Here is a 14,634-nt window from a genome sequence, read left to right as displayed (position 1 = left end):
CCGGTGTATTTGCATCTAGCGATACGACTGTGCCGGTGTTCGAATCCCGCTGACGGGTACCAATTTTTTTAATGAAATACGCACTTAACAAATGACGACGAATGACTTGCACGATGAAGGAATAACCATAGTGTAATAAAAATCAATTCCACAAAAATTATAATCTGCGTAATTACTGATGGTAAGGCGTCTTGTGACCCCGCACGGGTAGGTACCACCACCCCGCCTATTTCTGCCGTGAAGCAGTAATTAGTTTCGGTTTGAAGGGTGGGGCAGCCGGTGTACTGTAAAAACGGAGACTTTAGAGCTCATGTCTCGAGGTGGGTGGCGGCATTTTCGTTGTAGATGTCTATGGGCTCCGAAAACCATTTCACACCAGGTGGGCCGTGATAACGACGTTATTGTCCGATCGTCAACAGAATATAATCCAACACGAAATTCAAGACAAAGAATGTTTGTTGACGTTATGATTTATTTCTTAATAATATTATTCGCCTGTAGGGTAAATAAAGTGATAAGACCTGTTCTACGCAACTTCAACGTTGTTGCTTTCAAAACTAGTTCATCTGTCGCAAAGACTTGCCACGAACGCCTCCTCTTAGCGGCCGGGCTATAGAGCAAATATATTGTTGAGTCTGTGCTTATATGAGCGTGTGTGATATTATGCAGGGTGATAATTATTAATAAGACACGACAGTTTGCAACCTGTTTATTGTGCGACGACTCGACACAGACTGTCGAAGCTAAGCCCGCTACATCACTCCCCCCTTAAAAATAAGACATAAAATTTTATTACAATATTATACCCTGCGATACTATAAGTTTTTTTTTCATAGCTGTTAAAAAATATTTGATTCTCGTTATTTGCCGAAACATGGTAATTTTTTCTACTGTTTCGCGACACTTAAACAATTTAATGAGTTAAACAAGATAAAAGCAAAACCTGACGAGACAAACATCACACAGCTCGACCCTGGTACAGCGACTAGAGTCTGCAGGGGTGGGTGCCATCAGCCGGCTCGTTTCTGCCGAGAACCAGTAATGCCTTCCAGGTTGAAGGGTGGGAGAACCGTTGTACTATACGATTGAAACCTCATGTGTCAAGGCTGGTTGCACTCATGCACTGATGTCTATGGACAGTTATGGCCACTTAGACCGTGAGCTCATTTTTTTTATGGCCTTTTTAGGCAGACGAGCATACTGTCCACCTGATGGTGAGTGGTTACCATCGCCCATGGACTTCAGCAATGCCAGGGGCAGAGCCAAGCCGCTGCCTATCGCTAAGGCTTTAAGCGAATTTACATGTTCTGTAATATGCCTTAGAATTGTTCAAAGTTACAACATGACCTGCCGCTATATTTGTTGTATGTTCTCCAGGACGATCTCATGATGTTGATTGACGGCGAAGACGCGACGAGTCCGGTGCACAAGATGCTGATCAGCCTCAATAAACTCAAAGTGAGTAATTACGTAGAATCCACAAACAGGTTTAAAGCTACATATTATTGTCTCCATGATGGAGGAATAGCAGCTGATCAATACGATAATTGTGCGGCGAAGCAGTCGCTCATTACTGATCGAAAGTTAGGACAAAGATAATGTCACAGACAGACCGATCGTAGGAAGTAATTGTAAGAAGCTCCAGAAGCCGAAGTCCCATTCCGCTGTCAATATGGAATTGCCATGGAATGGCATGGAGATCTCATATATTACTGCCTTATAAAGATTCGGTGCCATTAATTGCCTTTGAAATTTAAATTTAAATAAAATTCTAATTAAATTACATTTTATTGATATTAAACAAGTGTTTCTTCAGCCATTTAATAGTCAATACAATTTCCAGATGGCCGAACTGACTCACTTGATAGCGGACTACAAGAACGCGCTGCTCCGCAACCCGGCCACGTGCACGCCCCAGCTGTCCCTCTCCCGCCACGGCAGCCACCGCTCCGTGCGCAAACACCCCTCCACCCTCCCGCACTCCAACCCCTCCACGCTCCCGCACGCGCACGCGCACCACACGCTCAACTCGCACGCCACCACCATGACGCTGGGCTCCGAGCGCAACGCCACGCTCACGCTGAGCTCCCACGCCTCCACCTTCAACCCGCACGCGGACGCCCGGCTGCTGTCCCACGGACAGCCCGACATACTCAAGTCCACGCCCGACCACCACAGAAGCGAGAAGAAGAGGAGCCACACACAAGACACCGGGGTCGCGTGAGCTCACTATGCTCACGACTAACATTACACAGCCGTTCTCGTGTCTATCCAGATCTAAATATCATTTGTATGAAATTTGTTTTCACAAGAAATAAGTCAAATGCATTGTCGTCTGCTTTAGAAGTCATTTGTCGGAATCTAGTGCAGCAAACATAATGATATCATTCCATCAGAAATACAACTAAGACAATCGAAATTAAAAACGAAGTTAGTTTATCGATTACCTCAGATTTTTTTAGCTTCAAATAATCGAGATTATATCTGAATTTACTCTAATAGATAATTATTATTATAATTTTATAATAACGTTTATTTCGATTTATTATTTCATTTTAATGTAAGTTAGTTTTAAGTTAAATAAGTAAACTAGTTTAAACCAGGGACAATGGACTATCTGGAACAATAATTAATTATAAACCATGTTTTTTTTTTCTCAAAATTATAATAGATATTTTTATTTTATTTTGTTTTACCGTAAGCTAGGTAATTAATTTACTTTGATAATTCTTATATTTATATCACCTAACTGTTCATTTCTTAATAAAAATAATAATATTTTTTTAAATAAATAAACATTATTAATGACAAACGTAAATAAATACTCACGATTATCTCTCTCGATATTCATAATTAACTAATTATATGATAAAATTGATTTGTTGTAAGTGACAAACATTAAATTAGTGAGACAAAATTAATTAAAACGAGTTATCTCAATTAATTCGTAAGATCTGCAATGAGATCTTTGTATAAAATCGATGGACTGATTCATAAATATAAGATCATCAACGAATATGACAAATTTCTAAATAAGTGTTTAGGATATAAGTTTGATCTGAATCTTTTTACAATGCACGACCTAATAATGAAAACTCATAGATATATTCGTCTTCTTCGCTCCTTTGTAGAAAATTGTAAGAGCGACAGAGACGAATATATCGACACTATTGACTGTTTAGGTAATGCCAAGAAATGTTCTAAAATAACATTAGATAACGTTTTAGAGGTGATATCGTGTTTCTAATACATGTTGCGTTTTATACGCTTTAGAATTTAGATGCGCCGAACCGGAGCGGTAATGTACGCGTCACTGTAGCGAGCGCATTCGAGAAAAGTGATGAAAGTTTTCAATAGAATTTAAAATTTATATGAAATCTCATGTGTACTTTTTGTGAATCGAAATAAGATTGAAATTTCATTACGTTTCGATATTCCAATATCAGACCGTAGACGTTTTGAATCGAACCACAATAAATGTAAATAGAAAATATTTTTTTGTATATTTTTGCCTTAATTATTTCGGGGTTATCCGTGGTGAATTAACAACTATCCTAATAGAAATAGTATGGATTCTTAATTCTGCGCAATTTATATTTAATTTTTGTAGATAGTCTTATGAGGAATATGAAATTATTTCTAGTCTTAGTATCATCACGGAACCTCCTGCAAACAAGAGTATTTTTTTGGTCATCCAATTTAACTATCATAATAATAAAGGATGATTAAATTTTCTACCATTTTCTAAATATAACAAAGATAATGTTACCAACTTCACAAAAAAAAAATTCTATGTTTACATACAATGAAGAAGGGTTTCCTTATTACTACATATATTTATTACGCACAATATCTTTTCATATTTGTTACACAAAATTACAATTCGAGAGTAATAAGAACGAATAATATTGTAAAAGTTATCTACATGCTACTTATTTGTGTCAAATCCAAAGACGTTGTCAATACATATAATATACTTATTTTAATTCTACATACAGAAATAAAGTTTTGTAAGTATTACATCAAACATAATAATATATTGAAGTATATTTTAGAAGTAAATTACTTTGTTGTGTGTAAATGAATAGCCAAATAATAAAAAAATGGGAAAAGCTAAATGCTAAATGAAACGGCAACTAAATAGTTGTAGGAATAAGTTAGTTATGTCATAATAATTTATTTAGAGGCAGGAATATCGAAAACGTAGACAGTTACAAATTTGAATGCAAAAGAAATCGAATGTCCTAATAATGGACCCTCTAGTGTGGACTACACTTTTCAGCCACAAGAGCATTTCCTTCTTCACACGAGAAGTCCTTAGCGGCCCTGAACCACGGTAACTACGTCTTCACGTCACGTTTTCTAACAACGAAATAGGCTGTTGATAAAAAATAATAGACTTACAAACAATAACAAATTTTCTATTTGACCATAGACTAAACAAAAATTTTTTTCTTCAAATGTAACTGTCTAGTTTTGTAATTTGACCAATCCGCTTTCGAAGGCCAATTGGTGCTGAGTGTGACCCACAATTTTAGTTTTTAAACCAATTGAAGGGACTTTTCGTTCAACTAATGTTTCCATCACAGATAATAAATAATATACAAACTGATTTTTAATCATATAAATACGAAATTTAAAAATATGACAGTTATGGTATAAAAACTAAAGTTGGGTGTTGCCATGTAGTGGAGCGTAGTCCGCTATGTAGTAAATAAAATTATATTTGGATCGCACTTTTTGCCCAACACGTAACTGTTTATATAATATTACATGTTATATGTAGGATTGTGTATATTTTACAGGAAAAAAAAACTAAGATTTCTTTATTCATTCAACTTTTATCGTCTTTTGATAATAAGAGCATCATACTATTTATTTATGTGATTAGTTCCACTTTTAATTTTTCATTAAAATTCTTTTTGGTTTTTAAGATTATCAACCTCGTGTTTTAGGCCTAAAGTGAACATTTTGTATGAGGCAATTTACGACCATTCTTTTGTTTGACGATGCGGGAATAAACGTATTAAAGAATTTTTGTGTATCATTGTAATTAGAAGGTTCTTATGACCTCTGATGATGAGTTCCCAAAAAACAGAAACTTTTTTACTGGTGGTAGGGCGTCTTGTAAGACCGCAAGGGTGGGTACCACCACCCGGCCTATTTCTGCCGTGAAGCAGTAATGCGTAATGTCTATGGGCTCCGGTAACCACTTAACACCAGGTGGCCGTGAGCTCGTCCACCCACCTACGCAATAGATAAATAAAAACAGCAAAATAACTGGAACAAAGTTTTATTCATTTAAACAACTAATAATAATAAGTGGTCATCCATAAATTACGTCACACGTTAAAGGAGGAGAGAATATCACCCGAAAGTCAGATTTTGTGAAACGGGGCAAAAGTTTTGTGACGTCACGTGTTAAAATTTAAAATACTAACTAAATTAGTCGTTTGGTTTCTCTGTTACCTGAAATATTTGACTTTATGAAGAGTTTATTAAATATTAATTACCAAAAATGAGAAACAAAATATTTTTTGTTATTATTTTTAAATACATGCATGAGATTGAAAACTGTGTGACGTCACATCCTAGGGGTGGGGATATAAAAATGTGACAAAGACGAGGAGAGGGTTAAAAAGTCCTAAATTCCTGTGACGTAAGTTATAAATGGCCTTTAGGGGCTAAAAAAAATTGTCTAAACAATTGAATAGTTTTTTTTTTAATACAACAATTTCACTAATTTTAACAACAATTAAAACTTGGTTATCCTAGTCAGAGGCGGTGAAGACAAACTCTTCTAACTTGACATCCAAGGCCTTTAATATTGCTTCTGTGTCATAAGGGACAGCTGAAAAAAAAATCAAGTCCATGTTTTTTTTTACATTAGATTATTTGGATACAGAATTTCATTGTTAAAACATTTTAAATCGTTCGCTCGACGTGACCAATGACACTCAAAATGAAATACAACCGAATTCAAGAACATCCTTGGTACTGAGTTAAAGGACAAATAATAAAATTTTAACAAAAGACAATCGATTTCGCCATAATAAAATGAGAATATTATTATTATTATCAACGTAGTCAACTAGACAGTTATATATCGAGGGCTGAAAAGCTATTCGGCTTAAGCGACATTATTTTAACTCTACATTGAAAGCTTAAAGAGAAGTAATAAAGAGATAGAGTGAGATAAAAAATGTCATGACTAAAAACTTCTTTAGCTATTTGAATGGGGTAAACATAATTAAAGTTAGCAACATCGAATTGTTGATGCTAATACCAAATATAACGGACCTTTAATTACAAAGATAAATAACGCGTATTAAGTGAAATGTCGCTTAAACCAAATAGTATTTCATCCTTCGGTATGCATTATCAAGGGTAACTAAAAAACTACTGGTCACATCTTGATAAAATTGGAATGGAGTCACGTGAAAAGCAGCAGCCGTCAAATAGCAAATCACCGAAATCAGTTCACCCCGAAACAAAGTTCTGAACTAACCACACATAAAATAGAATCGAATTGAGAACGACTTCTTTTTTTGAAGCTGGTTAAAAAGTTATTAATTCCACTTACGAATTGTAATCCATTGGGTTGAATCGTAACCAGAATCGATTCTAGATGCCATGATGCATTCTCGGAGCGCCAGGGTTATACCGTGAGCAGTACATATACCCATTTCTCCACATGCTGAAATTTAAGAACACTATTTCTATGTGCTTGAGAGTAGGTATGTAGAATTTTAAAAACCCGAATCGCCCTAACGACAACTTCAAAATAAGCTTCCACATCTACATATTGTGTGTTCGGAACATTTGGACCGTCGATTTATATTAACTATGCGCCGATTCACTTTAGAAAAACTGCCGATCCAATATTCCGCTTCCCCCAAAAATACTACAGCAACTTCTTTTTATTTTTAAGTCGGCTTTCAGTCACTAGTTAGACTATCTAAATGATAAGGCGCTCGGTGTACTCGTTTATTTTTTTTTTTTTTTTTTTATGATTGAATATTACTGGTGGCCCGAAGGCCTTTCCAGTTTCACCAGGACAGGTGGGCGAGCTAAGGCTCAGCCAAGAGGGGTGGGATTTGCTAACAACTGCCCGAGCGCCTCCGAAGGAGACCTAACAACTCAAGAGCAATTGTTTCGCGAATGAATCTACTACCGGATCGGAATCGCGACCCGCTGAGAAGATCCGGCGAGAAACTCAGCGGGCTGATGCATGGGTTAGGTTGCACGTCGACCTCTTTGTCGAGTTCGACGAGTACGGTTACCGGGGTCCCTAAGCCTGCCCCTAGTATTAGAGCTGAAGGCATCTAATGCAAAGGTTATTGGATCTGATGGATCCGTAAGGACGTGTCTAGGGCGTCGACGGTGACTGGCTCCTGCATGATCAGGATTCGGAGAGTAGTCAGCGGCGGCAACGATAAGGCGATTATCATGACGCATAGCCTTATCGAAGTATCGTTCCGACGCTGACTTCATGTATTTCCGAATTGATTCGAGGCCCAGGTCGTCGTGTAGGTCAACGTTCCTCACGAACCACGGAGCGCCGACAGCTAACCTGCAAAAGCGGGATTGTAGGGATTGGAGGGTGTCTATGTGTGTGCGGGCCGCGTGAGCGAACACCACACTCGCGTAAGTCATGACGGGCCTTATGCAAGTTTTGTAAAGTGTCACCTTGTTCCGAAGGGACATTTTACTCCGCTTACAGATCATGGGGTAGAGTCTACCGAGAATAAACGCGGCACGGTCACGGACTGATTTTATATGCGGGCGGAATGTCATCGATGCATCCAGGGTAACGCCCAGGTACTTGACCTTCCTGGCCCAGGGTATGGGTTGTCTAAAGAGAGTAATCGGGGGTGTGAGATTCCTCCTCCTAATCCGGGAGGAAATCCGTGTGGAGCTTCCCCTCTGAAATAGCACCGCAGTACTTTTCGCTGGGTTGATGTCTATGCGCCATTTTCGGAACCACTGTCCTAGGGCTAGGGCTGCGCTCTGAAGCTTCTTCGCGATTAGGGACTTATTTCTACTAGAATAGTAAACAGTCGTGTCGTCGGCGAATAAAGCTAAATGGGTCGGCGGCGACCGGGGAATATCGTTGACGAATAAGCTAAATAGGAGGGGTGAGAGGACAGAGCCTTGCGGGACTCCAGCTGTGAGAGGTCGTGGGGAGGAGCGGGTTCCCTCGACTCGATATCGAAAAGAGCGGTTCGACAAGAAGTCCCGTATGATGAGCACGAGACTATCCGGCACGCCCATGTTGAATAGTTTGAAAATCAAACCATTGTGCCAGACTTTGTCGAACGCTTTTGCGACGTCGAAGAAGAGAGCTCCCGTGTATAACGGTTTTGGTCGATTAAGCCCCACAAGAATGTGCTCCGTGAGGCGGTGCACCTGTTGAACGCATGAATGATTTGTACGGAATCCGAATTGTTCATCGATGAGAATGCCCTTGGATGAGACGAAATCTCTGAGGCGCTTGTAGAGCAGACGCTCATACAGTTTGCCTAGAGACATGAGGAGGCTAATCGGGCGGTAGCTCGTCGGATGATTTTTTGGTTTACCGGGTTTATGTATGCCGATAACGTCCGCTTCTTTCCACACCGCGGGAAAGATACAGTTCGCCATAGCGGCATTGAAAATAGATGCCAACATCACGATGAGTTGGACGGGTAGAAGTTTAATAACGCGGTTAGATATACCGTCGGAACCGGGAGCCTTGCGAGGACGTAGGTCTTTGATCAAGTCTTTAACTTCCATCGGGGTGACGGGTGGTAACGCATCCGAGGGTGGCAAGGAGGCTCTGCGTTCTACCTCACTGTCTACTAATTCTACATGAACAGGGTCCACGGATTGAGTGCTGGGCGTGCACTGGGTTTGCAATGTATCGGCCAGCAGCTCTGCTTTTTCGTCATCATCAAAGGCCGCGAGTCGGCCTGAGGGGCCTACGAGGGGGGGCATAGTTACTACCGTATCCGATTTGAGAGTACGAGCTAAGCGGTAGTAAGACCTTTGGGAGGGCGCGAGTCCTTCTAAGAAATCAGACCATCTGGCATCTCGGACTTCGGCGATGCGAGACTTTACGTCGCGTTGTAGGGCACGCGTTCGAATACGATTTTCCGCGGTAGGATACCTGTCGTAGGCGCGTATCGAGGCGTTCTTAGCTCTAAGGAGTTCCCTAATATCGTCGGACAATTTGAAGCGGTGAAGGAAGTCCTCCGCTACAACTTGTTTCGATGACCTATCTAATGTCGAGGTGATGTGTGATGTTAAGATGTCTATGGCTTCAGCGGTATCCTGAGGAGACGGGGTAGAGTCCGGGTTAAACGGGAGCGATGGTGGATCAGATTCAGCCAGGCTGATGCCCAGCGTGTGCCAATCCACCACAGTCCTCGTGACGGGAACGGAATCGGGAGCGCGACCGAGCTTCATGACGACGGGACGGTGGTCTGAATCTAACTCTGAAACTACTTCGATCGAGTGTAAGCGCAGAGTTACGTTTTTTAATAACGCTATGTCGAGTATATCCGGGCGATGCGCGATATTTAGCGGGTAGTGAGTCGGGGTTAACGGAGCGACGATATCGAAGGCGAGATCATCGACTAACGCGTCAAGCCGCCTGCCATTCGGGGTTGTGGTGTGTGAGTTCCACCTGATGTGTTTACAATTTAGGTCGCCCGCCAGAATGACAGAGCTCCCCATACCGAGCAGCGCCTCAATATCACTGCTTAGAACGATCTTATCCGGTGGAAGATAAACGGACGCGATAACGATCGGCGCGTGTCCCGTCAGTGAGATTCGGCACACTGATGCTTCGATATTAGCGAGCGCGGGAGGATCGAGCGGGACGCAATGCAGGGCTCTTCTATAGTAAATAACGATACCACCACCACGGGCAGAGAGCCTGTCGTTCCTGACCATGTTATAGTTCGCGATTTTAGGGTCACGGCGCGCGGGCTTAAGTAGGGTCTCCTGCACTAAGAAAATGTCAATTTGATGGTCACGCAAAAAATCACAAACCTGATCACGTTGATTTGCGAGACCGTAAGCGTTAAAAAATCCTATTGTTACGGATAAGGGTTTTATTCTACTAATGTACGCCATTGATTACCGGCGGAGTGAGGGGAGGACGTACGTATTTAACGACGCGTATACGTCAGCGTATTCTTGCACAACGGCGATGAAATGTTGTGCAGTGGAGGCGGCGCGAATGGCGTCACCCAAAGCGTTAACACGCTCAAAGTTGATCGACTGAAAAAAGTCAATCGCTAGAGCGAGATTTTCGGACGCGGTCGGAGGGCAGGTCGCGGGGGAGGGACGTATCGCGGGGGTGGGACGAGTCGCGGGGGAGAGAGTTGTAGCCGTGTTCGTGTACGGCAACGGTTTAGCCCAAGCCGAGACGCTGGGCACCGACGCCGGCACGAAAGCAGGCTTAGCCTTCGGCACAGAGGGTACCGTGGCTTTGATGTCTGGGCCGGAAGCTCGGAGGCGGTTTTGACGGGCGACGCGGCGATTTATTTTTGGAGCTCGGGGGCATCCACGGTAGTTCGCGGGGTGACCTTGTGTTCGGCACAGGACACAGCTAGGCGGTTCCGTCGCGGTTTTTTGGTCGCGAGCGCAGAGGGCCGTGGCGTGATCGCCCAAACACTTAACACATCGGGGGCGCGCGTGACAGTTACGGGAAGAGTGCCCGTACAGTTGGCAGTTATGGCACTGACTAGGAGTGCCTTTTTTATGGGGGACTTCGACGGCAATACCGGAGAGCCTACAGACGGTCCGAATGTTAAAAATTTGCTTACCCTCGGGGGTAGGCTGGAGGGCGACTAAAACCATATTGTATGGCTCCCTACCGCGGCCGGTGTGCATGCGGTGCACGGAATTTACTGGTAGGCCTTGTTCTATCAGATCTGCCTTGACGAGATCGGCATCTAGCTCCTTCGGGATTCCACGTATGACAACGCGGAGTTCGCGCTCCTCCTGGAGCGTATAAGTGTGGAAACTTATACGCTCCTTTCGGAGGTAACTTGAGAGGGCCCTATGGTCGTCGGGTGTCGTTACTTTTATTTGAATCCCGTTGGCGAGATTACGGGCGCTGGCAAAATTAATATTTTTGGCCTTAAGGGCCAGGGAAACTCGGTCCCAAGCTGCCTTCTCTTGAAGGATAACCGGGGGAGGGGTCTGAGTTTTAGATTGCGCCACCGGTCGCGGCGACGGAGTGGCACGGGCTGGAGGCGCAACGGGAGTCTGAGGGCGGGGGCGCGACGCGTTCGCGGCTTTGCTAATTTTAGCGGCCGCGAGAGCTCGAGACTCCGCGGCACGCTTCTTACCCTTTTGTACCAGGGTGAATCCATCCGTCGATGAGGCGGGGGCGAGGTCGACCTCCATCTCCGAGTCAGAGTCGGAGGACGAGGAGGCGGGCGCAGGTGACCTACAAGCAGGAGTTTTGGAGGGCGCGACGGAGGCCGCGGATGATCGCGCTGCTGGAACGGTGGCCACGGCGGACGACGCAGTAGTTTTACTCGCCAGTATAGGCGACGCGGGAACGGCAGGCACGACGGAGGCTGCGGTGCTCGATGTAGACGCTTTGCACGAAGGCGACGCAGGAGCAGCGAGCACGGCGGAGTCTTCGAGAGAGCTCGCAGTGTGATTGGCCTTGAAAGCCAGAAACTCTGAGGCGAGCTGTGGGTGACGAAGTCGGAGGAATTCCACGAATACAGCGTCCATGATCGCTGAGTACCCAGGTGGGGCGGCCCCGGGTCTTGAAAACACTCGCCTTGCGGCGAGGCCCCAACTTCTCGGACCTGAGCGGTTCTATTGAACACAGGTGGCAATGCGGCGCGATTACTACAGGACAAAGAAAAAGCACAACAAAACAGAAATTACAAAAAGAAGCAAAACAAATAAATACTTGCAGGAAAACACTTTGTCGGCAAATGTTCCACGAACACAAAAATAACTAAAACAAAACAAATAAAAGCTTCCAGGAAACACACTTGGTCGGCAGATGTATCACGAACACAGGCCGCGCGAACAATGGCCGGGCTAACAAAAGCCGGGCGAACAAAGACCGGGCGATCGAGTGGACGATGAGCACGTCCGCACGTGACGGGTGCCTCTATCGGAATGGTGTACTCGTAAGAAGCGATCCTACTGTGCCAGTTTTCGAATCCCACAGGCATGTATAATTTTTTATATGAAATATGTATATACTTAACACAAGTTTCCATAGTCTAGAGCCCATAGACATCTACAACGTAAATGCGCTACCCACCTTGAGATATAAGTTCTAAGGTCTCAGTATAGTTACAACGGCTGCCCCACCCTTCAAGCCGAAACGCATTACTGCTTCACGGCAGAAATAGGCGTGGCGGTGGTACCTACCCGTGCGGACTCACAAGAGGTCCTACCACCAGTAATATGTTCACGAAAGGCTTCGACGGTGAACGAAAAACAACGTAAATATTAGACTCGCACAAGTACCTAATACTTAGCGTAATTATTATAGACCTAAAAATAGACTTAAGATTACCCATTGTTTAAATGGGTATTCTAAATTTAATTAAAAGAATATATATATTAGAAAATGCACAAATTAAAGTCATTGTTAATGAATTAAATGCAAATAAACGTTAATCGAACTTGTTTCAGCGCATTTTAAATAGTTTAAATGTAGATTTATGTTTAAATTTAAAAACCCAATCCCTGAGTGTCATTTTATTTAAAAAAATAAAACAACGTCAAATACTGGTGGTTTACTGGTGGTAGTGAGTCCGCACCGGTAGGTACCGCCACCCTGCCTATTTCTGCCGTGAAGCAGTAATGCGTTTCGGTTTGAAGGGCGGGGCAGCCGTTGTAACTGTACTGAGACCTTAGAACTCATATCTCAAGTAGGGTGGCGCATTTACGTTGTAGATGTCTATGCGCTCCAGTAACCACTTAACAACAGGTGGGCTGTGAGCTCGTCCAACCAACTAAGCAATAAAAAAAAATCGTTGAAATTTTTGTAAAAGATCCGTGCAGAGCCGGAGCGGGCTAAATATAATTAAATAAAAATATAATCCAAACTCACTTTTAGCTCCCAATACACCCTTTGTATTTTTCTGGTTGTGTCTCAGTTTCACATTGTAAACAATAGGTATGTCCTGGCAGAGAGGAACGTGGTACGTCAGCGATCTATTCGTCAGTAGTTTGCCTGTTGCCTTGTCATACACTAGCTTTTCGCACGTGAAGTATCCCACACCTTGAATGAAGGCTCCTTCGACCTAATAAAAATGTGTTTTTTAATAGAAGTAAATATTTAAATTTCATTTAAATGTAATAATGATTCGATAGATTTGTTGTGTAGACCTCAAAATAAAACAAAGAAAGAAAAACTTTTATAGACAAACTAACTGTACCCGTCCGCTTCGCTGGGCATTTAAAATTAACATTATTATTTCTCACCCCCACAAAGATTCTCGTCATTAACGCCCCCGCAAGTGGTGTAGGGAGTCCAACACTCGTATAAATATTGTCGTCTGCTTTAGAAGTCATTTGTCGGAATCTAGTGCAGCAAACATAATGATATCATTCCATCAGAAATACAACTAAGACAATCGAAATTAAAAACGAAGTTAGTTTATCGATTACCTCAGATTTTTTTAGCTTCAAATAATCGAGATTATATCTGAATTTACTCTAATAGATAATTATTATTATAATTTTATAATAACGTTTATTTCGATTTATTATTTCATTTTAATGTAAGTTAGTTTTAAGTTAAATAAGTAAACTACTTTACACCAGGGACAATGGACTATCTGGAACAATAATTAATTATAAACCATGTTTTTTTTTTCTCAAAATTATAATAGATATTTTTATTTTATTTTGTTTTACCGTAAGCTAGGTAATTAATTTACTTTGATAATTCTTATATTTATATCACCTAACTGTTCATTTCTTAATAAAATTAATAATATTTTTTTAAATAAATTATCATTATTAATGACAAACGTAAATAAATACTCACGATTATCTCTCTCGATATTCATAATTAACTAATTATATGATAAAATTGATTTGTTGTAAGTGACAAACATTAAATTAGTGAGACAAAATTAATTAAAACGAGTTATCTCAATTAATTCGTAAGATCTGCAATGAGATCTTTGTATAAAATCGATGGACTGATTCATAAATATAAGATCATCAACGAATATGACAAATTTCTAAATAAGTGTTTAGGATATAAGTTTGATCTGAATCTTTTTACAATGCACGACCTAATAATGAAAACTCATAGATATATTCGTCTTCTTCGCTCCTTTGTAGAAAATTGTAAGAGCGACAGAGACGAATATATCGACACTATCGACTGTTTAGGTAATGCCAGGAAATGTTCTAAAATAACATTAGATAACGTTTTAGAGGTGATATCGTGTTTCTAATACATGTTGCGTTTTATACGCTTTAGAATTTAGATGCGCCGAACCGGAGCGGTAATGTACGCGTCACTGTAGCGAGCGCATTCGAGAAAAGTGATGAAAGTTTTCAATAGAATTTAAAATTTATATGAAATCTCATGTGTACTTTTTGTGAATCGAAATAAGATTGAAATTTCATTACGTTTCGATATTC

General features: G+C 41.6%; 2 protein-coding genes across 20 annotated transcripts in view; one reads left to right on the top strand and one right to left on the bottom strand.

The window, feature by feature from the left end:
* Nucleotides 1–5,034, top strand: part of LOC114244342 (uncharacterized protein CG43867) — a 376,703-nt gene extending 371,669 nt beyond the window's left edge. For all 19 annotated transcript variants that reach the window (XM_089734981.1, XM_089734982.1, XM_089734985.1 and 16 more), the window contains 2 exons: nt 1,378–1,458; nt 1,844–5,034. In XM_089734981.1, the coding sequence (XP_089591107.1) occupies nt 1,378–1,458; nt 1,844–2,224 (462 nt within the window). In that variant the 3' untranslated portion in view covers nt 2,225–5,034. The remainder of the gene's footprint in view (nt 1–1,377; nt 1,459–1,843) is intronic.
* A 243-nt stretch (nt 5,035–5,277) lies between these two features.
* Nucleotides 5,278–13,296, bottom strand: LOC149500944 (uncharacterized). Its single transcript, XM_089734978.1, has 3 exons — nt 13,085–13,296; nt 6,584–6,697; nt 5,278–5,851 (listed from the first exon to the last, which is right to left on the bottom strand). Exons 2-3 carry the CDS (start codon nt 6,684–6,686, stop codon nt 5,772–5,774), a joined length of 183 nt encoding a protein of 60 aa, XP_089591104.1. The 5' UTR covers nt 6,687–6,697; nt 13,085–13,296; the 3' UTR covers nt 5,278–5,771.
* Between the last annotated feature and the right edge of the window lie 1,338 nt (nt 13,297–14,634).

The sequence above is a fragment of the Bombyx mandarina genome, chromosome 18 (genome assembly GCF_030267445.1).
Source record: "Bombyx mandarina strain Sakado chromosome 18, ASM3026744v2".
Classification (NCBI taxonomy): domain Eukaryota; kingdom Metazoa; phylum Arthropoda; class Insecta; order Lepidoptera; family Bombycidae; genus Bombyx; species Bombyx mandarina.
Note: the sequence above shows the minus strand (reverse complement) of the source record. Positions and strands in the feature narration are given on the sequence as shown.